Here is a 27995-nt window from a genome sequence, read left to right as displayed (position 1 = left end):
ATTCATATATACAGCAGTAAAGCGCCTGTAGTATGCAAAATATTAGAAGCTTCCGCAGAAGAAATCTAACCTATTTTATTTGATTCTACGTAATAAACGGAGTTAATCAAATTACACAGAAATTATTTGAAATATAAAATATTTGATTAATGAGATATAAGCCATATTAAATGGAACATATGAGATTTCTTTTTATGTTGATCTCGCACTATTCATAGAAAAGTAGTACTCTGATTGTTCCGCATTCGTCGGCATACTTCGATGATCGAGGAAATTCAATGGAATACACCGGAGACAATTTTCTTGTTTCAGGAGTAATTTGAAGTGTGGTTTATTGTCTATATTATTATCACATTCATCTTCATTGACAGAACTCGAATAACATTAAGTTTTGGTTATTAATTTAAGGAATACTGTTCATTATAATATTTTATTTGCAATCGTTTCAAATACAGTCTGTTTCACAAAACATATTTATTGACTTTGCGCTTGTTTGTGCATATTTTCATTTGACAGTCGGATTCGTTGTTTTAAAATTTGCTGGTAAGTTGTTTTAATATGTATCAGATGTACTAATTGTTGCTATAATGATAATATTATGTCGTTTAAATTGATGCATGGTAAATAGAAAGTTTTCGTTTCAGTAATTAAGAACACAAATATTGAAACATTCCGGGATTTAGTTTGAGTTTAGAGCAATGACATGAACGTTTCTTAAAGACAAACATTCAGTTTTCATTTCTGTATTTAAGGCGATTATAGTCTATTCCTGTAATTAGTTTTGTGATGATAGGCCAAGCTATTTATAGTCTGTTCCATATTTTTCATTTTCTATAGTCTGTTTTATAGTTGTATTACCTTTTGCTTCAGGTAAAGGTCTGCAGTAAATGACTCTTATTTAAAGACAGTAAAAAGTAACAAGTCATGAGCTTTAGCAGTGACGAAGTGAATTTTTTGGTGTACAGATATTTGCAAGAATCTGGTAATTATTTTTTTTTCTCTATTGATACATTTATATATATAGTTCACACAGTGAGTAGTTTCTATGTACATTACATACATGTACATATGACATTGGATGACATCATACATGTACTGAAGTGAAAGAAAATGAGGTAATGAATAACTTTATCAAATCACTTTTCCAGTAACACCAATACCCTGGCTACATTTGTATCTACCTTTAAATATATTTATATATACTGAAACCTAAAATGTCAGTACATGTTGAAGCATGCTTCAAGTTAGGTCAATAAATATATACTTGGTTCCTGTCTCCATAAAGAAGCATACATGTACATGTTGGATAGCAGGGTTCTCTCTAAGACGTGTATACACGTCCTGGACGCATGGAAATCTAGCTGGACGCATCATTTTTGAAACCTGTGAGTCCCTGGGACGCGTCCTCCTTGTATCCCATGAGTCCAAAACATATCGTTTTGCATAGAAAATTCTGACATTGTTTTGACAGGAAACTATTCCGGAAGTTGACATTTTTATGATATGCGCAGGTCAATATTTTTGTTGACTGATACATATTTTTTTTAATTAAATGTATCTCATACTAAAATATTATAATTCTATTAAAAAGTATCAATAAATATGTTATAGTTACCGATTTTGTAATTTTATGAGTATTTGATAAGCTTGAATATTTCCATGTGTTGAACATCACATCCCTGTCGATTGAAACATAGAAAGTAAAATATATCTGTGAACTTGAAACAAAATGATATAATATTTCACAAATGATGCTTAACATATAAAATATATCATAAAACAGCGTAGATTAAATAAAATATGAATGAGAATAATTTTACTTGTCTTCGATTGAATTTTCTCGTATTGTGCATGTTGAACATCGCGATCGTAAACAGGTAAAAAAAAAATTGAAAATCTGATTAGAACATGATGTAAAATTTATAGTAGTGCTATTTAGCCAAGATCATTATGTTGAACAGTGTATGATAATTTTCATGATTCAAACAAATAATTTAACATATGATATACTGTAAAAGAAAATTTCCTAAACTCTTTATTTATGTCTATAAAATGTGTCAAGTACACTACATGTACAAAATTGTAGTCATGAAATTTTTAAGTACATACATGAGGAAATGAAGTAAACAGAATTTAGCTGAAAACAAGTCCTCACCAATAACAACCAACATTTACATAGGTACTTTTACTTGAAAAAAGTAAATGAAACATTTTAAAATTATGAAGATTATCTGAAACTTAAATATGATCCGAATAAGCTCAGTGTTAAACGTACCCTGTCACACAACTCAACAACATCTGATTGGAACTATGTTTTGACAACAATACTGGTTCACACATATTTCAGAGGAAGTGGGTTATTTGTGAATTTGAAGTCAATCCATCTTGGGTAAATTGAAATGTAGGATTGAGACATGATTTTAATCACATCATATACAAAAATGTCTGAGTTTTACAATGTCCATGTAAATGTAGCTTATAGTCTAAAGTATATGTAGGTGTGAATGCTAATGCATATTCTAGTCCAGAATGGTACAATATAAAATTGAGAATGGAAATGGGGAATGTGCCAAAGAGACAACAACCCGACTATAGAGCAGACAACAGCAGAAGGTCACCAACAGGTCTTCAATGCAACAAGAAATTCTCACACCCAGAGGCGTCCTTCAGCTGGCCCCTAAACAAATATATACTGGTTCAGTGATAATGAACACCATACTAAACTCCAAATTGTACACAAGAAACTAAAAGTTAAAATGATACAAGACTAACAAAGGCCAGAGGCTCCTGACTTGGGACAGGCGCAAAAATGCGGCGGGGTAATAAATGCATGAGAATATTTTATTACTTTTTTTGGCAAATCTAATATGCATACATGTACAATTTATTTCACTTGTATATATAATATTAATAATAATAAAGATTTAAATTTAGAATAACAATTACATATTGCAGAACCAGTATAAGCACACTGTATTTAATTCCCATATTATAAATCCAGATATTCATTACGTTTCATAACATTTGATTTGAACCTAATAAAAGAAAAGTACATTTGGTATGATTGCCAATGAGACAACTATCCACAAAAGACCAAAATGACACGGACATTAACAACTATAGGTCACTGTACGGCATTCAACAATGAGCAAAGCCCATACCGCATAGTCAGCTTTAAAAGGCCCCTATAAGACAATGTAAAACAATTCAAACCAGAAAACTAATGGCCTTATTTATATAATAAAATGAACGAAAAACAAATATGTAACACATAAACAAACGACAACCACTGAATTACAGGCTCCTGCCTTGGGACAGGCACATACATAAATAAAGTGGTGGGGTTAAACATGTTAGCGGGATCCCAACCCTCCCCCTAACCTGGGACAGTGGTATAACAGTACAACATAAGAACGAACTTGTATATGCAGAGCAAAAATACACAATAAAAGCAAAGGGACAACGCTTATATAGGTGTTGTACTGGTTCATCTCAAAAGTCACCGTGAGGCCTTAAATATGGAGCAAAAAAAAACTCTAACCTCACTACAAGTTCCCTAGCATGCATGTGATGAAAGCAAATGAAAGCTGATTAGTAGATACAGTCGCAATTCATTAATGTATAGTACAATCATGTTATTTAAAGGTAAAACAGGCTGTCACAAAGTTTGACTTTTTACATATCATCTTTGACAAGTGTGACTTTCAAGCGATCTGAAAAAAAATATAATGCTCCACAGTGTGCTACATGTACTTTGGAACCCAATGTGGACCAATTTGATAAAGAGGCCCAAAATCAAAATACACGGTCAGTTAGCAGGTTAGATTGAACACATCTGGCCTCAAATTTTAACTTCTCCTTTATCATCTCATCAAGTGCATTTACATGTATATTTAAATATAGAATATAAGAACTTGTTGATTGTAACTTCTTTAAACCTAATTATTAATTTTATTTGTAAGGTTTTGTGCACTCAGCCTATACTTTTGGAATTGAAAGCCATATCAGTCAGTCTAATATCAATGGAGCACTGGTGCCACCAGCAGCATTGCTGAACATCATACAAAAGGGCCTACAGTATACAGAGGCTGAGATAAGCATTGCAGAGGTAAAGACTAGATTTAAATGGTTATAATACCTAAATTATAATTAGAGCATAGAAATTAAGGATTTAAAACACAATCATAAACTTGTGTATTATATATTCATTTGGTTTATTACTGTGCTTATTCATGGTGTATCAGTTTTACAAGTTTTTTTTGTGGAATAAGCAAGAAAATTGAGAAAGAATTGTGAAAGAAACAACAACTTGACAATAGAGCAGATAACAGCCGAAAAATACAGATACAATGTATTTAAACATTCAATGATAATCAGCTGACTTCAATTTACAATGTGTACATTTAAATCTAGCCCCTTAGTTTTGCCAAGACAGTTTATGATTTTTGTCTCGCTTGACAGAGTAAAAAAACGAGACATAGGTATGCTGTTTCCGGTGTCAGCAGCGACAAGTGCCGCATCAACAATGTATTAGTTTGTGATTATGTCTTGTTTATGGTGAACCAGTAGTGGTAGGTCAATGATAATTGGTATGCAGTTGTATTAGCATTGGCACATCTCATTACCATGGAGATTATTTGACCCTGCCCCCTCATTTATGGTTTATTGACTTCGAAATTTTGCTTAATTTACATGTATGAGTTTGTGTTTAGGTATGTTTAAAGGGAACCACTTATGAGGGGGAGGACAGGGGTAAGGGAGACAGGGAGAAAGGGGGTAGGAGAAAGGAGAAAGGGGGTGGGAGAAAGGAGAAAGGGGGTAGGAGAAAGGAGAGAAAGGCTGGGAGAAAGGAGAAAAAGTTGGAGAAAGGAGAAAAAATAAAATATCTCTCCTTTTAAAATTTTTTCTAATATTTCAAGAAAAAATATTTCAAAAGGAGATGTTTTATTCTAATGGGAGAAAGGAGAACGGGGGTAGGAGAAAGGAGAAGAGGGGTGGGAGAAGGGAGAAGGGTACCCCCCTGTCCTCCCCCTCACTTATGATAAGTCAATGGTATTTTGTATGCAGTTGTATTAGCATTAAAACATCTCATTTCCATGGAGATTGTTTAGCCATGGACCTGTATTGTTAGTTATGGTTCATTGACTTTAAATATTTGCAAAACTTAAAAAGTGTTGCTATTTTAATTTTAATAAATTCATTATCAAAATTACCAAAAAGTGAGACATATCTCTATGATAACAGTTTATTGCTTTGATTGTCAGTCTATCATTGATTTGCTAAATCATTCAGATTCTTCTATAGTTTGTTAATAGTTCACAATTTATTTTTCTTGAGATTAATATCCTAATGAATTAGCAGACGAATACTAAATTTTCATTTCAAAATCTACTGTATCAATCGAACAAATTTATTTTGTAAAAAAATTACACATTCCTTCAATTTTACTCAGATTTGATAAATTTGTTCCACTGATTTACCACAAAATATTTTGATTCGTATAATATACTGTATACAGTGTATAAAGGAATAAGTTATTCCTGAGACCATTGACCATACTTTACATCTATAGAGGACACATCCAGGTCACAACAGTGTCATGTCAGCAAATTTGAAGCTATCTTATTTTCTTTAATGTTATATGATGCTTCAGGGCAAAGGCCATGTAAATCATATTAGCTATGGTAAACATATTCACCATGGTTTGATATACATGTATCACAATAAGTTATTAATTTTAGATAGTTTGTCTAAATGTTTTTGGAAGATACTTTATAGAAATCTGTCAGCATGAACATGATGAATAGGTCTCATCACTCTCATGTGTTTTTTTCATGTTGGTTTCTGTTTACCAAAAAACAAATTTTATTGAAATAATTGAATATTTAACCCTGTATAAATATAAAGTAACGATAATATTTATGCATACTCAACTGCTCAATGATGTTGTTGATTTCAAATTAAAAGAGCAGCAAAATATGGAGGTTTTCTTTTGACAATGAATTTCATGAAACAAATCTGCACTATCAAGACAATCTTCCTTTACATCTTTACAAATACAATGTAATATTAATTAAACATCTGTGAGGGAAAGTTTGGCTCTTCCTCAGACAGTTACATGTATTTTGCTCTCTGCCTTTAGAGAAAGTAAGATTTTTTTATCCTAGTAGTTCCATGTATGACTACATTTTGTGCTTACAACTGCTTCTGTTGCCATATGTACGTCAGTGATCTGGTATCTCTGTATTCCAGCTACAGAAACATCATGTGTTAATATAGTAATAACCTTTCACTAACTGTGGTCCATCCCATATACATGTATATTACAGTACATCTAAAATTAGGGGTATTTTAAACTTTTTTCCTGGTTTGCCATAGGATAGTACATTAACGTTACTTAGATTTAACCTGGATTAAGCAATTTGGGTTGAACCCAGAAAGTCCCAGATTAAAATACCACAGTGTGAATGAATATTAGGTATGTAAAAAAAAAGTAGTTTATCTAAGTTCACATTAACTTGTAAGATTGTCAAGTTAAAAAGTAGAATGACCATATAATTTGCTTGTTCTGACTTACATGTATGAAGAAACGTGTCAGATTTTAATCTTCTCCTCATTACTGTTCATCTGACCTGCTTTCGATAACTTTTACATTATCTAGATTTTTTACTTGACATTAGTTAGAATGTTAGATACATCACTATAAGAAATATAGTTTTGACTATGACTCAATTCCTTGACCAGTGGGCATGGATGAATTGAAATATTGCAGCTTGTAAATAGATATCTGCGAACTCATTTCACAAAAAATCTTATGAGAAGGTAGATTCATGAACATTTCAGTATTACTATCCATCAATTTTTATCATAAGATGTTTTGTGTGTAAAAAGAGCCCTTGGATAATTTCTATTATTTGTTTTGTAGGATGGATCTGAGCGTTGTATTGAGACATTGTCCCTTATTGATGCTGTTATGCCCGATGTTGTGGAGTCCAGAAAGCAAGCAGCCGTAAAGACACAGAATGTAAAGTCAGAGCCAAGCAACACAAATGGGGAAGGAGAAACATCACAGAGTTGTAGTAAGCACTTTGTTCATTTTCTCTTTCTTTAGTCCTGTATATTCTATTATTGTCAGAAACGTATAAAATTATATTGATAATTGAAACTGTCATAACAGTATATAATAGAAAAATTTAATCAGACTGATTCCTACAAGACTGTGATATTTTGAAAACTATTTAGTAAGATAGATATTTTTATCAATAATCCAAACATGACTCCCATCCAACCACTGTATTTCATAATATCATATTTCAATTGAAAAAAATATAATATACTTGGGTTAGTTTTTATAACAAAAAAATAAAACATCTTGACAGTTCCTGTCCAATCTTAACCATATCCATGCAATTTTATACATTTTGGTCTTTTACATTTTATGTTGATGGCAATTCTTAAAATACGTAAACATATGTTACAAATTGTGTACCTGTTGCTCTTGTCATCAGCAAACTTATTACTGTCATGTTTTGTTCATAATGAATAGTTGTAATAACAATCTACCAATATATTGATTATCAGATAACTGACATCACTTGGTGTCAGCTGAGTTTATGGAAGTACTTATAATGATCATTAATATTTATTATATAATGTGAGAATTACAGTATTTTCATTGTAAGTCATTCGATTAGATTAGGACTCTTTAGTAGTGTTTGAAGTTGTAGGAGTGAAAATGCTGCACAAAACTACATGTAGTTATATAATTAGCACCCTGACCAAGCACACCTACATTATACAGTTATGTTGTCTTATACTTAGTCAATTATACAGTCTGTTGTTGGGAAGAAGGAATAATAGATGCTTGATAAAAAATGTATGTCAAGGAAGAATATAGCCAAATAATGTATTGCTTTTCTACATGACCAACACTTTTCTCTACATGACCTCATATTTGAAAAAAATGTACATGTATCCTACTACATGTAGATCCTACCAAAATTGAAAAATATTAGTTATTTAAAAATAAGATAATGTGGTTACTGAGTTACTGGTATGATAGTTACATTGTATTGAGACAATTCTTCACCAGAGACCAAATGATATAGAAGTTAACAACTATAGGTCACTGTGTGGCATTCAACAATGAGCAAAACCCATTCCGCATACACAGCTATAAAAAGCCTGAAATGACATATGTTTACAAAGCAATTCAAGCAAGAAAACTAACGGCCTGATTTGTGTATATATAACAATGAATGAAAAACAAATATGATTCACAACAACAAATCATGACACAAGCTAAAACTAGTTTGCTGGCACAAAACCATCCCCCTAACATGACCTATTTTACAGGAAATTCATTAAAATTTGAATGGGAGTGTTTGAAAATATGAAATAAAACCATATGTTTATATATATGTATACAATTATTCATCCTTTTGGTCCTGTTGAGTCAAGTTTACCTGTAGTATGGTCAAAGTTCAGTTCATTTTAGGTTCATTGGTCCTTGCCATTGCTTGTATTATGTTGATTTATTGAATAGAATATCCAATACATTATGATAGCCCCCTGGAGACACATGTTAAGTGTAGGTGAAGGTCACTGAGCTATATCCAGATGTTATTACCAGTATGATTAATATCTCTGGCAGCTGTCCAGGCCAACTATAATGGATTAGTCTATTGTTGGGAAAATCCAAACAGGATGAGGGAAACAGTTAAAAATCTATAATGCCTAATACTGGTTGTCAGACATGTTTATCCAGGAGAAAAATCTGTAGGTGGAGATTTGACATACAGAATAATTTACATTCATTTATGTAAGATTGTAAAATGAGACCGGGAAATAGGTCATATATAATTTTTTATTATGCAAGATAGTCTAAATGAATTTTCAAAGGTGAAAAAGTACTTGATAAACACTTAAAATTTGAAATTATTTTTTCTTCAAAATTCCTAAATTAACATTTTTTGTAGTGTATTGAACTAGATTGAGCATATCTTATAAAAGGAAGATTTTAACCTGATCCTAGCTAGATATAAAAACATTTGTATAGATTTATAACAAAACTATAATAAGATGCATTTGGAGATTATTCAGATATTAATGATTCTATGAAATCCTGAATTAGGAATTGATTTGAATATTATACTTTCTTGATTTTCTCATGAAGAAATTTTTAATATTAGTGTTCTTTTAATTTGGTCCTATTAAAAATATATGTAGGTACATGAAGATATTTGATATACGTTTGTGGGATTAAGATTAACAGGTTGCAAACACCTTCAATGTAAATTTCCCCATCAAGCATCAATATAATTTTATTTTCTTTCTTTTTTTCAATCTAGGATAAGGATCTTATTATTTGAACCAGAAAAAAATAATAGGTTTCAGCATAATCAATATTCTTGCAATACATCTGTAGATCAAAGAGCTTAATTAGAATCAGGAAAATTACTTATTGGAGATATTAAAATGGAACCATCACCTGTTATACTACCATTTTATTTGCTTGATTGCTTTCCTAGCCAATTAAATATTAGTTGGCAACATGCCAAGATTGAATTCTCCAGTCATTTGACCTTTGCTTTTTGTATAGATAATAAGTACATAGCAAGTAAACAAGACTAGTCCAAGTAGTTTCATAGGGAAACATATATTAGGTTAGAAGATTCCATTTATATTGATTTTGTGGGTTTGTTAGGTTACTGAACTGCCAAGCTTTACAAAAGATGTATAGTCTTTTTCACATAACTGTGCAATGTGGAAAAATCGATGTATAGTCAATTTCAAAATACCACTTAAGATTAATTATTGACAAGCCAACTTATAGTCTGTTTCTTAATTTGGTTAATTTATTTCTTTTGAAGTTGTTGGAGCAATAACTTTCTTTGTTGAAAATTCTCTACCTGATATAATGTTAACTGAACGCATAATTCAGTACTATTTAAAGTCAGTGCCTTTGGGCTAATTTATTTCTACTTGGCTGACTTTCTTCAAAGCATGTATTTGAAGGTATATTTTGAATCAATACAACAAAAGAAACATCTTGCATGCGTCTTAAATATAGCTTGCAAATTATAGGAAGGTTTATGATCTTATTCCCTCAAAATACAACTGGTGAAATCATACATGTATTACTGATTTTCAGTAAAATTTTCAAGTGTACTTAGTGTGTTTTAGAATATTCTTGATCCTGAAATGTTTAGGTTTTGTTGAATTAGAACTTTATCTAGAATTACTTTTAAATAAATACTTAATATAAGTAATTTTATATTTGTAAAAAAAACTCAGTTTCAAAACATGTCTTTAAATTGTTATCTTTGATAATAAAAAGTAATTGAAATAATGCAAGCAATTTTTTTTTACAAGTCAACTTGCTTATAGAACTTCTTTTCAGTGATTATGTTGCCATTGTTGAGCCCACCTTAAATTATAAACCATAACATGTTTGGGTGTCTATCATGTCTTGGAAGTGTGTCAGTAGTCAATTTCACAAGGCTTTGAGGTATTAGTGATTTTGTGTTAAGTTGTGTATTGATCTACTGCTCAGGTCCAGTTTGACCTACAGATTACATGGTCATTGAACTTAATATGTTTATTGTACTTGACTGGGCTTGTTTTTGTTGTTCTTGTATATACTGAACTGATTTTTGTTGTATTTTGATTTTGATCACTTCCTTTTCATATAGCTATATGTGTCCTGTATGTCTATTTGTCTTGTCTGCAACAACTAGATTAATGGCTTGGACATCACTATTTTTATCAGTTGCATATACCCTTGTATATCTCATCACCATTTTTGCCTGGTAAACAAAAAAATTGTATGAAGATTAATTATGTTTTGACCTTGTAAGACATAGTTATTTGACCTTGATTTCCCAGTCTAGTGTAATTTTTCATGATAGCCTAGCTAGGTCAACAATATTTGATATAGAGACTAGTTGTAAGCAGTTTTTGTTGGTGTGGCATATTTTATGTGGCTGTGGTATCACTTTTTGTTCCTGTTTATTCATTAGTAAAGATGTATTTTACCTCAACAGTATTTGTTTTCTGGACCTCGATATGTTTCTGACAAATGTTTTATGTCAACTGGCTACACCAAAGCAATGCAATTTGATCTATATCCTATAATTAAAGAAAGCTATTTGAAATCTTCAACCCCATACCAGGAAAACAATTATTTATTTTTAATGTTCAAGTTTGAATTTTGCTGAGCCTGAACCTTTACTTTTATTGCAGCTAATCACACAACAAACATGGAAGTAGACGGAGGAGTAGAAATTCCAAGCAGTAAAGCCACCATATTAAGAGGACACGAGTCTGAAGTTTTCATCTGTGCTTGGAACCCTACTAATGACCTGTTGGCTTCTGGGTAATTACAGCAATCTATTTTGATCTTATGGATGTGCCAAGGAGTTAACTCCTAGCTGATAAGCTTGCACAAGTTAACTACACTATCTTCATGAAATAAGACAAGTTTTGTTTTGGACAATGAAATATTGGCATCACTTGCTTTAAATTACCTATTTATTTTTGCCAAAGAATTAATAATTTTTAAAATATTTCAAATAAATCTGATTTTTTTGTGCATTGTTTAGAAAGCTCGAAACATTTTCAGCAGATACACTATCAATGATCTTCAATCAACAGCAAATTTCTTAAATGATAAAAACATCAAAATATTACAATAGACAGGTACATTTTTGTACCAACAACTTAAGAAGCTTTAATCATCTGGTGGGATTACATTATTTCATCAAGTACCCAACCTTTTCAATTAAATTTAATCAATGAAATAACAAAGCACTACATTCAGTAAAACTCTATACAGAATAGAAACTTTACTCTATGATAATGAAAACTCAGTTGCATCAGAGAAATCTCCAAGTAATGAATGTACTGTAAACATGCTGCCTTCTTGATGTTGTATTGATAACACTGATATGTAATTGTTGAGCAATTAAAGCTCCATATGTTATTAACCTGACATTTCCTTTCTACAACTCCCCAATATACATGTATCATTAGCAAGACCCTGTTTGTAATATTTTGTTAGGTCAGGAGACTCGACAGCTAGAATCTGGAACATGAACGATAACAGTAATAGTGCTAATCAGCTGGTTCTGAGACATTGTATACAAAGAGGAGGAACAGAAGTCCCTAGTAATAAAGATGTAACATCACTCGATTGGAATGTAAGAAATTACGCTATTTAATATATTTTGCAAGTAGAATAGTTCAAGTTTGGTCATTATTTGATGTTGTTTTTGTAATTGATAGTTAATTCAGAACACAAGAATCATGCACTTAAAATTCATATCTGACGAGAAAAAAAATGTATTTTTGATGGTTTGCATTGACACTGTGATAATACTTGTATGTAATGAGTATATTGGTTTTGTTATCTGTCTGAGGTCACATCAATGACTTGGGAAAGATAACAGAATCAATCTATTCTATATACACAGATGTAAAAAAATATCACTTTATTGATGTCTTCACTCATAAACCATTAAACATGTTTGAACAGATGCAGACTGAACTTGACCTTGTCAGCCTTTCTCTCAAGTTGTTTCTCAATATAAGTTGTACAAAATAATTAACTGTTTCAACTAACTGACATCTCTGTTTACTAAAGAAGAATCACAGAAGCACTGTTCATTAAAATGTTGCATTTTGTATGGTTATTTGTCAAACCTGCCACTGTTGGAGAGAAATGAAGTACAATTTGTTACCATGAGTGGATTAGGTTAATAATATAAAAATATACCACAGTATGAGTCATTAAAAAATCTGACCAAGGAAATGTGAACTAACATATAAGTGGATATATACCACAAATTAGTTTGGCTCGATACATTTGTACTGAATAATAATGTGACTGTTGTTAATAGTGTCAAGGTCACTGTTGTTAGCCATGTATGAAAATGGCCATCAGCGATCAATGTTCATTTGTGGTAGAACAGTTTATAACATAGGTTTTATTTAATTGCCAATAAAGCTGTATATATTTTTTGAGATCATGAAAGGTCTCTGTACATGCTTTGTATAAATTAGCTGTGTGCTATTAACCATTAGAATTTTTTTAGTTTGTAATAATTTTATATGAAGTAAATAATGGTCACAGTGACCGTCACACTGTGAGTTTTTGAGAGAAATGTCCTTGTCAAGTGATAGGTCTTGTTTAATAACTTAATAATCAATACAATCCGTGTGACCGTCACACTGGGAGTGTTTGAGAGAAATGTCCTTGTCAAGTGATAGGTCTTGTTTAATAACTTAATAATCAATACAATCCGTGTGACCGTCACACTGGGAGTGTTTGAGAGAAATGTCCTTGTCAAGTGATAGGGTCTTGTTTAATAACTTAATAATCAATACAATCCGTGTGACCGTCACACTGGGAGTGTTTGAGAGAAATGTCCTTGTCAAGTGATGGGGTCTTGTTTAATAACTTAATAATCAATACAATCTGTGTGACCGTCACACTGGGAGTGTTTGAGAGAAATGTCCTTGTCAAGTGATGGGGTCTTGTTTAATAACTTAATAATCAATACAATCCGTGTGACCGTCACACTGGGAGTGTTTGAGAGAAATGTCCTTGTCAAGTGATAGGGTCTTGTTTAATAACTTAATAATCAATACAATCCGTGTGACCGTCACACTGGGAGTGTTTGAGAGAAATGTCCTTGTCAAGTGATGGGGTCTTGTTTAATAACTTAATAATCAATACAATCTGTGTGACCGTCACACTGGGAGTGTTTGAGAGAAATGTCCTTGTCAAGTGATGGGGTCTTGTTTAATAACTTAATAATCAATACAATCCGTGTGACCGTCACACTGGGAGTGTTTGAGAGAAATGTCCTTGTCAAGTGATAGGGTCTTGTTTAATAACTTAATAATCAATACAATCCATGTGACCGTCACACTGGGAGTGTTTGAGAGAAATGTCCTTGTCAAGTGATGGGGTCTTGTTTAATAACTTAATAATCAATACAATCCGTGTGACCGTCACACTGGGAGTGTTTGAGAGAAATGTCCTTGTCAAGTGATAGGGTCTTGTTTAATAACTTAATAATCAATACAATCCGTGTGACCGTCACACTGGGAGTGTTTGAGAGAAATGTCCTTGTCAAGTGATAGGGTCTTGTTTAATAACTTAATAATCAATACAATCCGTTATAAAAGTAAACAATGTCTTGTATGTTTATTGTCTGCTCATACTTTTCCTTTTCTTCACTAGAGAAAACATTCTGGTTTTGTGTCTTTTTTATTTGATTACTTCTAAAGCTGAAACAATCTTTTACAGTGTGAAGGAACATTGTTGGCGACTGGTTCATATGATGGTTATGCTAGAATATGGAGTACAGATGGTTTGTATAAATTATTTTTATGCCTTTTCATGTTCTGTGTAATTGTGATAGGTATTGCTTGACTGATATTTTAACAAGTATTTGGAGGTGTTATCTTACTTATCAAAACAAGAGAACAAGATAATCTAGAATAAATATCAATATGCTTTTTCATCTGGTTTATTTCTGCAGCACATGGGTGGTTTAAATCTTTACTCTAGCATAAATGTTGAGAATAAAAGACATTGTTCATCCATGGGGCCTAACCTGCCACATTGTGATAGACCAACATAATCAACGGACATTTGAAGCTAAAATGAAGAGTACAAGTCCAATGTTTTGAAGTCTAGGCTACTGGGGCCCCTGCTAATTTCTGTCATACTTAAAAAGAGTCTGAAAGCTTGAGTTTATTTTGAATAACCTAGAGGGATTTTAATTTTAGTGATTTTCTGTAAAGTAAATGGTTTGTGTGTATTATGTCTGATAAAATGAATGAGTTGGTCATGCTGTCGGGTTGTATTTATTTTAAACTGGAGTATTGCACCAATATAAAAAGAAGCTTATTTTAAGATCCAATAAATAGATCTAGCATGAACAGACCTATAAATCATCTTTGGTAAACATCCTTTATTGGTTTTGATAGATTTTTAGTCTGTGAAATGAAATACAACCCACATGAAAAATGTATTTGGAAATTTTTCAATTGTAGATCCGGGTTGTATCTGGGTCATTATTATAATTCTGTTAAATGTCGTACTAAGTGGGACAATGAATCATACTTTTACCTGTGGTGTAGTTTACCTTTGTAATAGTGTTGACTTTTTATGTATGAATGATTTCAATTTAATTTTATCAGCTTGTATTATCACAAAACTTTCCTCCAGGAGGATTTCGTGACAGGAAAATTAACAGAAAACAATTAATATTTTGGATAATGGATCATCAGGGGATTGTCTGTTTTTATTATATTTATATAATTTTACTTATTGAAATTAGAGGTCCATTAGTCTTAAAATAGAGCTTTCAAACAAATATAATTCTGGTATTAGACCAAAATGAAGCAAATAAAAAAGACATGCATAAATAATTGCAGTTTAAAAACAAAGCTTTAACAATAAAGCCACTTTGGAGAAGTAAAACATAATGACTTTAGTAGAAATTAAAGAATTTTGCAATCTTACTTATGTTCATAAACTGTTTCCAAATAATTTATATTATTAAATACAGGTTTAATCGTGTAAATAAAGGCACTTAAACCATTTCAGCTTTATGGTACTTGAACCTTGGAAGAAGAAATTTTTTTTAATTTCCTGATAAAAAGAGGCCTTTTTTTATTGATTACTATATGCACTCTCTAGTTTTATGTTGAGTTCTAGTATAAGAAAACTTTAGATTAGAAAAAAAACCCCACTTCAGTGATAATAGAAAAGATAAGTTTTATAAATTGTTACAACAGTTTTATATAAATAGCTACATACTAATATGATAACAATTACATAACGGGTCATGTTTGTCAAGGGTAAAACAATTGAACAGATTATATTTGTCAAGGTTAAAACAATTGTGAAGTAGGTTCATCCTGTACAGAGTACACATTCATTAAGGGTTGATAAATAGCTATGTTCAATGAAAAACTTAACTTTATTAATAATGGCTAAGTACTAGTTTATATTGTATGCATCCTAATTAGAAACACTCCCCACTTATCATTTTTGCAGTTCATGTTGTGATTCAAAGGAGAAATGGAAACTTTGTTGTCATTTCTATGTCATTTATGTTTGATCTTAAGTTTTAAGGAATATAAAAGTTTTGTTGTAACAATCCATTATAAAGAACATGGAAATTAACCAGTTAACAAGTTTTCACATGTTATTATTATTGTTATAAATCATGTTGAGGATCCATGTCAGAATTTTATCGTGTCATAGGGAAAGAGTTTGTCTGTTTTCTTTGCAATAAACCCTCAAGTTTTCCAAAGTTTGTGTTAGTGTTAGTTAAGAGTAGAAGATATAAAGGTAAACAATGCTGCTGTGATTGTTTATTAAAGTAGGTCAGTTTCCTCTGTGTTGTGTTATAAGTAAACAGAATTTCCCCGATGATCTGTAACAAACTCTTCTTATGAAAATGTTTGTCAAGGTTCTGTAATCAGTTTTGGAATGCATCCATTTTGGCACTATCAATAGATACACTGTAAACAAGAGAGAAATTGTTTGTAGTTAAATTAGTACATTTGATTATTTATAACTTTACTATATTATTGTTTTTTCGTAATGGTATATTAATTAAATTTGGTCTTGCCGTGGGCTTGCATCTGACATCAGCTATTGTGGTTATTTAACCTTTATAAAACATCATTGAAATAAGGAGATGTGGTATGATTGCCTATGAGACATCTATCCATGAGAAATCAAATGAATTGGATGTTAGCAATTATAGACCACTGTACCGCCTGCTTTATATACAAAACAATAAAGGGAAAACATATATGATCTAGAGCAACAAAAGTCTACAAATTTACAGGCTCCTGATGTTGATTACTCTTAATGTAAGAATTGAGAGCATACATGTATGATTGTAAGTCCGATGGCTAGATTTTAGTTTTGTGTTATAGTATACAAACTATTAATAAATATCTTTATTTTCAGGTCGTCTTGTAAATACATTAGGTCAACATAAAGGTCCTATTTTTGCCCTAAAGTGGAATAAAAGAGGGAATTATATCTTAAGTGCTGGTGTAGATAAAGTGAGTATATATAATGGTCACAAAGGTTAATGTTATTGAACCTTTTATAGTATGAATGTAATCAGGAAGTACCAGTTTGTAGTTATTTATAAGTGTGATGAAATCGAGGGCAATGATATTATTGGACACATCATAATACAGATGACTCAGCTGCAGTTGTTTTCAGTTTGTGTAAAATTTTCTCTTGGTTCTTATTTTATTAAGAAATCATATTCTAAATTTGTTTGTATGACTTCTGTTTGGTTCAGGGCTTTCCATTGAAATTGAAGAAGAAGGCTGAATTAAAATTATAGGCGGCTGTAACATGCGTTCGGCGAAGCCGGACGCCCACCAAGCTGTAAGCTTGGTGCCTTACGGAAGGGGGTCTGGGGGCCGCTCAAGGCCCCCAGAAGCTCTGCCATAAATAGAGCAAAATCCTGCATTCTCTCAATCTCTTGGCACCTAATTTCATTTTTCAAATGACCATTTTTTATGTATGAAATTAAAGGAAAAAAAAAATCTCAAAGAATTTTTTTTTTTTTTATGTTATAGTTTTATACTTTCATACATTTATGCTTAAAATTCATTTACTTTTAAAAGAGATTTATTTATATAATAATCCGGTTTGTTAAAAATCTTGATCGATTTATTTTGCAGAACTACGTGCATTTGTAAACAAATGACCCCCCTTTTCTCTCTAAAGACTGGTACGCGTAACTAAAATTATACAATTATTTTTCAAGCATTGACAGAAAATTGATATATCCTCTGATTTTCTCTTTTTTTGTAAACTGTTCAATAAGTCGGATACATAAATCATTTGGAAATGTTATTTATTTGAGGTCGAGTCGACAATATTCTACTTTCGTTTTTGACCTTGATTCTCTGAACACCACGTGGGCTTTGAAAAATGAACTTCAAAAGATACTGTTTTCCAGATTCTGAACAATATGATCTACTACACTTTCTTTAATTTGACTGATATTATTCCATAACATAAGATTGTCATCCTATCTGATTGTCTTCACGTTTTAAAAGTAAAAAAAGCCAACGAGTTAATGACCCTCGGAACGTCTCTATTGTTATCATTCAATGACCACCGGAACGTCTCTCTTGTTATCTTTGAAAAGAAACGATGCATTCTGACTTTAAATAGACAACCAATCAGTGACCTGAATTCATGTGAACTATATTTAGCCCACGGTAAACACTGACTTTTCATCCTTGTTTATCGTGACCGCGACTTTGCGAAAATACGTCTCTCGGCTGCCTGTAAACATTTGAAAAAGATATTATTTTCTTTTTGAATTTATATTTTTGTCAGTGAAGTAGCCGGCACTTGAAGCCACCGCAAACGGCGGATTTCCACCGGCTACCGGCTTCAATGGAAAGCCCTGTTGGTTACTGCTCTCATGATTTCTAGTTCAATATTTTCTTTATTTTTAAATCAATTAAATGGTTGACAAAGTTTACGCCATACTATCATCTCATTATATTATCAAAATCATCAGTATCATTTTTAAACTTTTGCATGTTTCCAAAAAATTATTCCTGAAATTATGGCCTTTGAAATTCATTTCAATTAAAAATGGCCACTTTGATTTTTCAGACGACAATAATATGGGATGCTAGTTCGGGGAATGCTACACAGCAATTTGCATTTCATTCTGGTACGTATCCTAGATATAAGATTTCTCACTCTTTCTTTTCTTATATCTCATTTTCAGACAACTATAATTTGGGATGCTAGTACTGGACATGCTAAAGAACAGTTTGCTTTTCACTCTGGTATGTATTGGACAAAGAGCTTGGATGAGCAAGATAGTTTAGAAGTCGTTATCTGCATGACAATTTCTTCAATACATAGGTTTTCTGTCATTTCCCTGTTAATGTGTAGATTTTAATAGATAGCATGGTTAATAATAATGTAGAGTACAATATGCATTTCATTACTCAATGTAGAAAATGTCACTGAACTGTTAAAATTAAAAAAAGTTTGTGAGTAAACTTTAAAAAAGTAGTAATTATACATAAACATTTATATTGTGAGAAAGTTTTAAAATAATTTTTTTAGCAAATAAAGAATATAATTGAATGCTGTGTTTCAAAATTAATAATAAAAAAGAGCAAATGAACAATCACATTTTTAGCAATCAGTGTGGAATGCTTAATGGAAAATTAGATTCATAGCTTCATATCTTTTAGAATAAATTAAAAAACAAATGAATTTATTTAGTTTATTTGGCGCGGATATTTTGTGACATGGAATATATAATATTGATGAAAATGTCAAATATAGCACAGGGTATTGACATGGAAATAGAAAGTGATTGATGGTGGTTGTAGAGAATGCTTTGATGTTGTTAGTAGGGATATGTTTAATGCATGTCAGTGTATTGTAAAATAATCTTGTGAAGTCCCATGTAAATTAAAGGTAATTATAGCATGTCCCTAGTTAGGCAGGTATTGATAGTTAGACTAAACTGAGGTATTATTCAGCAAATTTGGAAAGAAACAAAAATATTTTCTGAAGGCCAAGTATCAACTTACAAACTAAAAACCTTTTCTTGAAAATCCAGTGCACTGGCAGTCTAACAGAATTTCCATTCTCATTTTTATTAATGTTGAAATATTCATGAAATAAAATTGAGAATGGAAATGGGGAATGTGTCAAAGAGACAACAACCCGACCATAGAAAAAACAATAGCAGAAGGTCACCAACAGGTCTTCAATGTAGCGAAAAATTCCCGCACCTGGAGGCGTCCTTCAGCTGGCCCCTAAACAAACATATACTAGTTCAGTGATAATGAACGCCATACTAATGTCCAAATTGTACACAAGAAACTAAAATTAAAATAATACAAGACTAACGAAGGCCAGAGGCTCCTGACTTGGGACAGGCGCAAAAATGAAAGAATTCACACCACACATCTAACTTAAGGCTGGGAAATACAAAACTCATTTAAAAAAGATATAAACAAAAATTGTAGTTAGTAGTGCAATTAGGTGCTTGGATGTTCTAAATTTTACATTTTAACACGTTATGTCTGATAAAAACAACAATTTTCTTCAAGGGGATATTTGTGTGTATGTATATTCAGATTTCTTTGAATTACATGGACAAAGGGAAAGAACTTTTACTGACCAAATTGTTGAAGGGATATTATTATCTTTTTCAAAATTGATTTTTTTTTATAACAGCTCCTGCGCTGGACGTAGACTGGCAGAGTAACCAAACATTTGCATCATGTTCAACAGATCAGTGTATCCATGTCTGCAGGCTAGGGATGGATAGACCAATGAAAACATTCCAGGGACATACTGTAGGTTTATTGTTTATTCTCATACAACTATTTATACGTTTGCCTTTAAACTGTATTGTAGTTTTGACTTACTGATTGGCTTTAAGTGAAAAGAAATGTTACTTGTCTTGAAAATTTTGAAAGTGTTCATCTGACATAAATCCAGCTTTGACAATTGTCTATATTTAGACCAAAACTTTTATTTTAGCATCAAACAAAGACCGAATAAAACATTATTTTACTCCAAACAATTTCGAGCGGGCATTATAAGGTGTCAACACTTCATTGAATTGAACAAGTTTGAAATCAGATTTTGTACTTAAATGTAAGACTAATATTCATTTTGCATCCCAATATGGTAGTGTGGTCAACAAACAAGTTGATATAACTCATATGATATTTATAATATTCAGATTACCACAAATGAATTTGCAAAGAAAGAAAAAAAAAAGTTTTTTCTGTGGGGACGAAATATAAAAAGCATGTTATATTTTCCTTAACTGTACCCATTTTACAATGAACAGTGTATTAATTCATTTGAATATGATTATCCAGCAAACAAAATTTAATATGTAATATTTTTTGTCCACAGAATGAAGTAAATGCTATCAAATGGGATCCTCAAGGGCAGTTATTAGCATCCTGTTCTGATGACATGACATTAAAGGTTTGTTATTTATTCTTAAAGCACAAATACAAGCATTATAGTGACAACTAAACATCAGACTGACAGGAAATTTTACTCTGAGAAAGTTTTCATATGACCCCTTCCTAATTTGTATACATCCCTCTTGATTTTTCTCTAGAAATAGTGCAGAAAATTAAAGGGAAATTTAGAAAAATAACTAGAAAACAAAAAATAGTTTTCAACAAAAATTCATAAAGGTATAACGTGATTAGATATCTTTCTTAAAATTAATCACAAAACAATACATTGGCCTTGTCATGAAGTGTACAGATAATATTTGAGATAAAGATATGTATGTACCTTAATCCTTGTCTAGCCTAAAACCTAATAATGTTTGTAGAGTTTCATCTTTCTGAATTTGACATGTTGTTACTATCCTATTCCACATAGTGATCTAACCTGTTTACCTCACCTGTTGTTACTATCCTATTCCACATAGTTACCTCACCTGTTGTTACTATCCTATTCCACATAGTTACCTCACCTGTTGTTACTATCCTGTTCCACATAGTTACCTCACCTGTTATTTAACAATACAGGAAAACTTGTTCTTTTTCTCAATTTTACACTTGTGATATCTGTATAGGTCATTGCATGTGAAGGTCAGAGTTCACACATTTACATGATATTGTCAGCAGTTGTTTTAAAAAGGTCTTCTTAGAAAGCAGCAGATCATTGCAGTCTTTGGCCTGAGATTTAGCATATAACTCAAAGGGGTTTGGTACTGGGTATTATTGTCCAATAAATATTGCAGAATGAGAGACAAAAGAATTTATAAATCCTGCTGTCAATTTTCAGGTTTTATGGTGCGATTGTTTTAAATTTTTTAGTTTAACGTGTAGTTGAAAATCATAAATGTAAGGTTGGAAGTATTTTATGTGAATTGAAGTGAACTGTAGTGATCTGAAAATATAATGTTTGTTTACCCATAACTTCAGAGTTTATTTATCGTTGATTAATCACAGTTTATTTGTTAGTTAAAAGCATTGTCATGTTAAGTTATGTCGTGTAAGCATTTTTAAAACTATTAACAGAAAAATAGATGACAAATTGAGTGTGAAATGTGCATTTTATGGTTGAATACTAGTGATAATATTTGCCTCAAATTCGGCCTTTTCCTGTAGAGAAAATTCCCAAATACTAAAATAAAGGGCATAAAATTCCTCCCATTAAGTTTTACATTTTCCCCAAACAGTGATGGAATCAGTAGTAATGAATGTAAATTTCATATTCATGTTATTGTTTTAATATTATGAAAGCTATTTGGAATCCGGGTTTTAGATTAGAGTCATCAAGGTATTTGTAACACATGTGGTTTTTAATGTATTAAGTACCGTCATTGTTTCCATTTCTCTCTCCTCCCCAAAAATTCCTTTCAGGTTGAAAATGTCTGAAAATCAAAATATATTTTAAAAAACTGTGCAAAAATGACAGCTAAGGTCAGCAAAAAATCAGAGATGTTTTAGATAAAGTTAACAAACTTCCCCCAAAAACAGTAGAGGTAGTCTTGAAAAAAGACAACAATATCACTGAATACATACCGGGGATATAAATCTTGTAGTTGACCGGTTGTTTGTTGTAAAAAGTCCTTAATATATTAACATTTTTTTTATAATTTCAGATATGGAATATGAGACAGGATAGCTGTGTTCATGACTTACAAGCTCACAGTAAAGAAATCTACACAATCAAATGGAGTCCCACAGGTCCAGGGACAAATAATCCTAATGTCCCACTTATATTATCTAGGTAAACTATTCAAATTACTATCTAAACACTAAAAAATCAAACAAATTATTTCAATGCTTCAATAATTTTATCGCACAATTAGATGAAAACCTATGATTTGTATATTGACCCTTTTTTACATCCATTGTATTCAGATTTATGCTGCATCTGGCTGACACTGAATTCCAGTTTTCAAGGATTGTCATAATCAAAATTAAGTAAAATGAAATAGTGTCTGTTGGGTCTTTATTACCAGGGAAAGATGTTACCACAGTGTCAGTTATATATTGAAAGTTGCTCTTAAAACAGTACACTACTACAGCCCTTTTAGATAGTGAACACCGTTCAGTAACCTTCTTGTCAGGATCAAGGCTTGATTGTTTTGGGCATTTAGGTTCATATCTCAGAAAACCTATGACCAGATGGAACTTCATAGATAAAATTTGTATGGTACAGATGAAATAATTGTAGTTTGATTTTGGTGACCTACATTTCATTCTTCAGCAATTTTGTTAATGTTTATTGTTGAAATCTGTCTTGGTATATCTTGCATTTTACCACTGCATTCTAATATTGTAACAACAGTTCATTAGAATTATCTTCCCCTATATTACTCACTTGCCTGGATTATATCAAGTGTAATAATAAAACTCTAAAATGCAAGGTTATGAGTTCAGCAAAAAGAAATCATTATCTTAAATTCTTGATGAGGTTAGATTGCAGGTTATAAAAGACATGTTTACTCTACACATATGGAAAAAATAGAACATTTAAAATATCTAGTGCAAAGTAGAAAATCTTTTTCATATTTATTGCTCAAGAAAAATGAGTTGACCTGGATTTAGTTGGTATTTTGAGTAGTTGAGTTGACTTATACCACACATTTACTGACATCAACATTTAATACAACTGTTTCAGTAATATTTTTAGTAACAGGATGTTTTATTTTTTTCAGTGCTTCTTTTGATTCCACAGTGAGGTTGTGGGAAGTGGAGCGAGGGACATGTATCCACACATTAACAAAACATCAGGAACCTGTATATAGTGTAGCTTTTAGTCCGGATGGCAAATATTTAGCTAGTGGTTCATTTGACAAGTGTGTTCATATTTGGAATGTGCAGGTTTGTTAACACATATTTATGTTCATTCGTCTGTGTTTTGTAGATGCGCTCAATATAAGTACTCTCTTAAAAGTATGTCATACTGACACATTATTTTCATTTTATATATTGTATAAGGATTTCTTTACCAAAAGCCTTTCATCAACATATAAGATGTTTTCACCATTAACATACTTCATCAAAATATAGATCAAAATTGATCAAAATTGTGTTGATTTAGAAATGGATTTTCTGTAATGCTGTAAAGTAGAATGCTGGACTCTGCATGAAAAGCCCCTGAAAAGTTGCAAGTTATCTTATTATACTGTTATAATTTGTATTTACAGAGTGGATCTTTAGTGCACAGTTATAAAGGCACAGGTGGAATATTTGAAGTCTGTTGGAATCACCGAGGGGATAAGGTTGGAGCTAGTGCTTCTGATGGATCAGTAAGTATATTCGAGGATTTCTATTTTTATACGCCCGTCAAAATTTTGACGGGACGTATTATGGTATACAAATGTCCGGTGTCTGTCTGTCTGTCCGTCCGTCTGTCCGGCGTACACATGTCGCACCGTAACTTGAGAACGACTTATCCAAATTTCATGAAACTTAATATAGTTGTTTCTTATGATGGTCAAATGATCTGTATACTTTTTGGTGAAAATAAGATTTAAACTTTTTGAGTTACGGCACTTTGTAACTAAAACAGGGGTGTGTTTTTTTTCACATGTCGCACCGTATCTCAAAAACGTTTCTTGATAATTGCTTAAAACTTTACACACTTCTTAGTTATATTAATCTTAATATCTGTATACTTTTTGGTGATGATTCAAAATTTCATTTTTGAGTTTTTGAGTATTTTGTAAAAAAGGGGGAGGGTTTTTTTACATGTCGCACCGTATCTCAAAAACGTTTAAAAATGTGGGAAGAAATTGCCAGAATGTATACTTCAAGGCCATTGTGTATTATTTGTGAAGTTGATACAGAATATTTATCAACAAGGTCTTGGTATTATTCCAATGATTTTTTTTTTCCGAAAAAAGACAAGACTTTCTTTGACATGCCCCTGGTTCATCCACTTTCTGCTCAGACACTGGTGACGTTACAGAAAGAGTTTTTCACATTAATTATGACCATAAAATATAGCTGTGAGATTAAACAACTCAGAGTTAATTTTCCTTGGCAGCTGTAAGTTTGTGATTAGGATTTATGTGTATGAAAGGATCAATATTGTGTCTTCATTTGTTTTGATATACTTTAGTTCTGCTATCTTTTCAACATGCTGGTCAAATATATGATTATTATCCTTAGTCCCTTATTGTGGTAGAATAGAATATAAACATGACATGTGCAATCAGTACATTCCTAACAAACTACTCAAGCTACAAATAAACAACCACAAATAAAGAACACAAGAAAAGGACACTGACTTGGTAAGAACACAGAGAAATAAAGGAGATAAACTGTTTAGTAAATCAAATTAATTTCCACTTTTATTTTGCAGGTGTTTGTATTAGACTTACGAAAGTGACCTACAAATGGATAGTACGAAAGCTACCTCTATAAATTCTTACTAAGACTGCCATCAAATGGTTTTTAAAAGTGCTATATCAGAGGTGTGAATATTTTTAGAACTAAAAGTGCAAAGGCTGTGATACTTACAAAAAACTTTCTTTAAGAAAGAAGCACCTGTTTAGTGGTAAACAAAGAACGGATGGGAGTAGAAGGAAGATGTATAGGACCTCACTGTTATCGTGCAATAGAATCCTACATCAGATGGGGGAAGATCAATGTCAGCATAATGGATGTTTTTGTCGATATTGTCAGTTATTTTGAATCGAGTAGGAGGAAAACTCCTCTTGTGAGAAAGACCATAAAACACTATTCAATCAAATTTTATTTTGCAAGAAGAATATCAAAAGAGATTTTTGAGTTGTTGTGATTGAAACATCATACTTTTTGTGCCATTATAGAAGTTACTGGTAGTACAAAATTTTGTTATTATAGGGCACATTTGTTGTCAAGTTATGTGTTACATGTTGTTTATAGAAATGTACATCTCGCTCATCATTGTTGGAACACCTGATTGAAAAGACAAATCTAAGACACAACATTTTTCTTTGAATTGCAAAGGCTTGCAGGTTATGAGTTGTTACAAGTTCATTTTCCCTAAAATGATTGAATTTTATATTGAAATATTTTTTTCCTTGTGCATGCTTTACAATTTGCTATTTTAATGACTTATTTTGATTAAGTAGACATTTCTAACAAGTTATACTGAAAATGTCTATGATTTATGTGTCTGAAACAGAAAAATGAATTTAAATTTTTGATCTAGGAAAATTTTGCATTGTTTTGAGAATCATGTTTTTGGGAAGTCTTAGTTTTCCAAACTAAACTTGGTGATTTTGAAGACTTTTATCCCACAAATTTCTTAACATGGGAAGAATGGAAAAGAAGAATGGCATAATAAGTTGACATCAATCAGGGAATGTGTCTGATCTCAGGTATAACGTGCCATACATTTCAGGTTCTCATTTTGTGTCAAACTTATCTAAATACATTTTCATTAGGAAACTAATATTGGCAACGAATACTGTATGGTTTAGAAATCTAATGATAGTTGAGTCCTTTTTTCAGCAATAGTGACTTTTTGGTGATAGATATTTATTTTCACATTTTAAAAAACACCAGAATTTCAACATTGCTAAACGAAGTGGGTTAGCATCAGAAATAGATTTTGAAGTGCAACAAGTTCACATGATGAGATGCTTGACACCTTTTATTTACAACCAAAAAGAAGTTTATTATATCAATTTATTTTTTTCAAGTCCAAGACCTTGTTCTAAACTTGTATATTGAGCTATTAAATGTCAAGGATATCAGTAAATGAACATTGTGCACTTCTTAGATTGAATCAGAGAGATTGTTGTTGAGATGTTGGGCTTATTTCATTACTTAAAGGCAGCTATTCTTGTAAAATCATACCATCATTTTGTAATACATATAACTTTATAGTGTTAAATAACTATTTTTTTGGCATTATTCTTGGATTTATAGCTAGTAACCCTATTTGTCAGGGTAGATATGTCTAGGAAGATTTAATTGAATGATACTGTAAAATTGTTATTTTTTTAGGACATTTATACCTTATAATTATTTTAAAATCTGTTAATAGAAAATACAATTTAAAAAAAACTTGTGAAATTACAATTTTCTTTATGCCATAAAAAAAAATGGCTAGCAACTAATACATGTAATACTTGTACGGTAATGTTATTGTACAGATATAATTAAATTGATTCTAAAACTATTACAATAGTACTTATAAAACGCTTCATAAACCTGCATGATAAATTGCTGTTAAGGTCAAGGGAATATTATGTGAGGTAAATTCATCTATCATAGGAATCTATAGTTAGGAGATATTCACTAGAAAAGGCAGTAAATTTGTACACTGAAAATATTTACTGATGGTTTTTTTTTAATCAAAACAGCTTTCAAAAGGCTAATATTTGTCAATATAAACACAGAGTTACATAACAGTGGATTACATTATATATCACATTAACATAGTCATGTTAAAAAGATTTTTTTCTGAAATAAAAATGGCAGCTATTATTTTCAATCAATTTCAACTTTTTAAGTTATCTTTGTTTAATGCTGTTTTTTTTTTTGACATAACCATATTTAATCAGGGGGAAACAAATAAAAGTAAATTGACTTTTTTTGCTTTAATTTTTTTTTCAAATAGAAATAATCTTTTCTGTTCATAAATACCCAGATCATGATGTGTATGATTGACTACTAAAAGAGTCCATTTAAGCTATTATTTTCATTGTTTTAAATGATATACAAGTCTTGTGTGGAGGTATGGCTGTTGTCTCTAAATGTTTATGAATGTTTGTTGAGTGGATTGTATTGGATGGATTGGGAGGGGATGTGAAAGTATTATAAGGGCTAGGGTTGGGATTTGTCCTACCAAGTCAAACTTGGGACCTGTGATGGACAAAGATAATGTAGAATACATAGCAATTATTGTTTTGCCCTAGGGTGTTTATTAAAATGTCTGTGAAAAACAGATAAAATGAGAA

At 31.5% G+C, this 27995-nt stretch overlaps 1 protein-coding gene across 2 annotated transcripts; it reads left to right on the top strand.

The window, feature by feature from the left end:
- On the top strand, positions 1-27995 carry LOC139514591 (F-box-like/WD repeat-containing protein TBL1XR1). 2 transcript variants are annotated; one of them, XM_071303996.1, is made up of 15 exons: positions 1-543; positions 871-982; positions 3963-4108; positions 6926-7079; positions 11245-11377; positions 12062-12200; positions 14315-14378; positions 17003-17100; positions 18807-18867; positions 20282-20403; positions 20975-21049; positions 22692-22819; positions 23754-23919; positions 24246-24347; positions 25406-27995. In XM_071303996.1, exons 2-15 carry the CDS (start codon positions 925-927, stop codon positions 25430-25432), a joined length of 1473 nt encoding a protein of 490 aa, XP_071160097.1. In that variant the 5' UTR covers positions 1-543; positions 871-924; the 3' UTR covers positions 25433-27995. The 2 variants fall into 2 exon arrangements, with proteins under 2 accessions (XP_071160097.1, XP_071160096.1); XM_071303995.1 differs by lacking the exon at positions 18807-18867 and adding an exon at positions 18689-18749 and having other exon boundaries at positions 28-543.

This window comes from Mytilus edulis, chromosome 3 (assembly GCF_963676685.1).
Source record: "Mytilus edulis chromosome 3, xbMytEdul2.2, whole genome shotgun sequence".
Taxonomy (NCBI): Eukaryota; Metazoa; Mollusca; class Bivalvia; order Mytilida; family Mytilidae; genus Mytilus; species Mytilus edulis.
The sequence above is the reverse complement of the archived record's forward strand: the minus strand, read 5'-3'. Positions and strand labels throughout refer to the sequence as shown.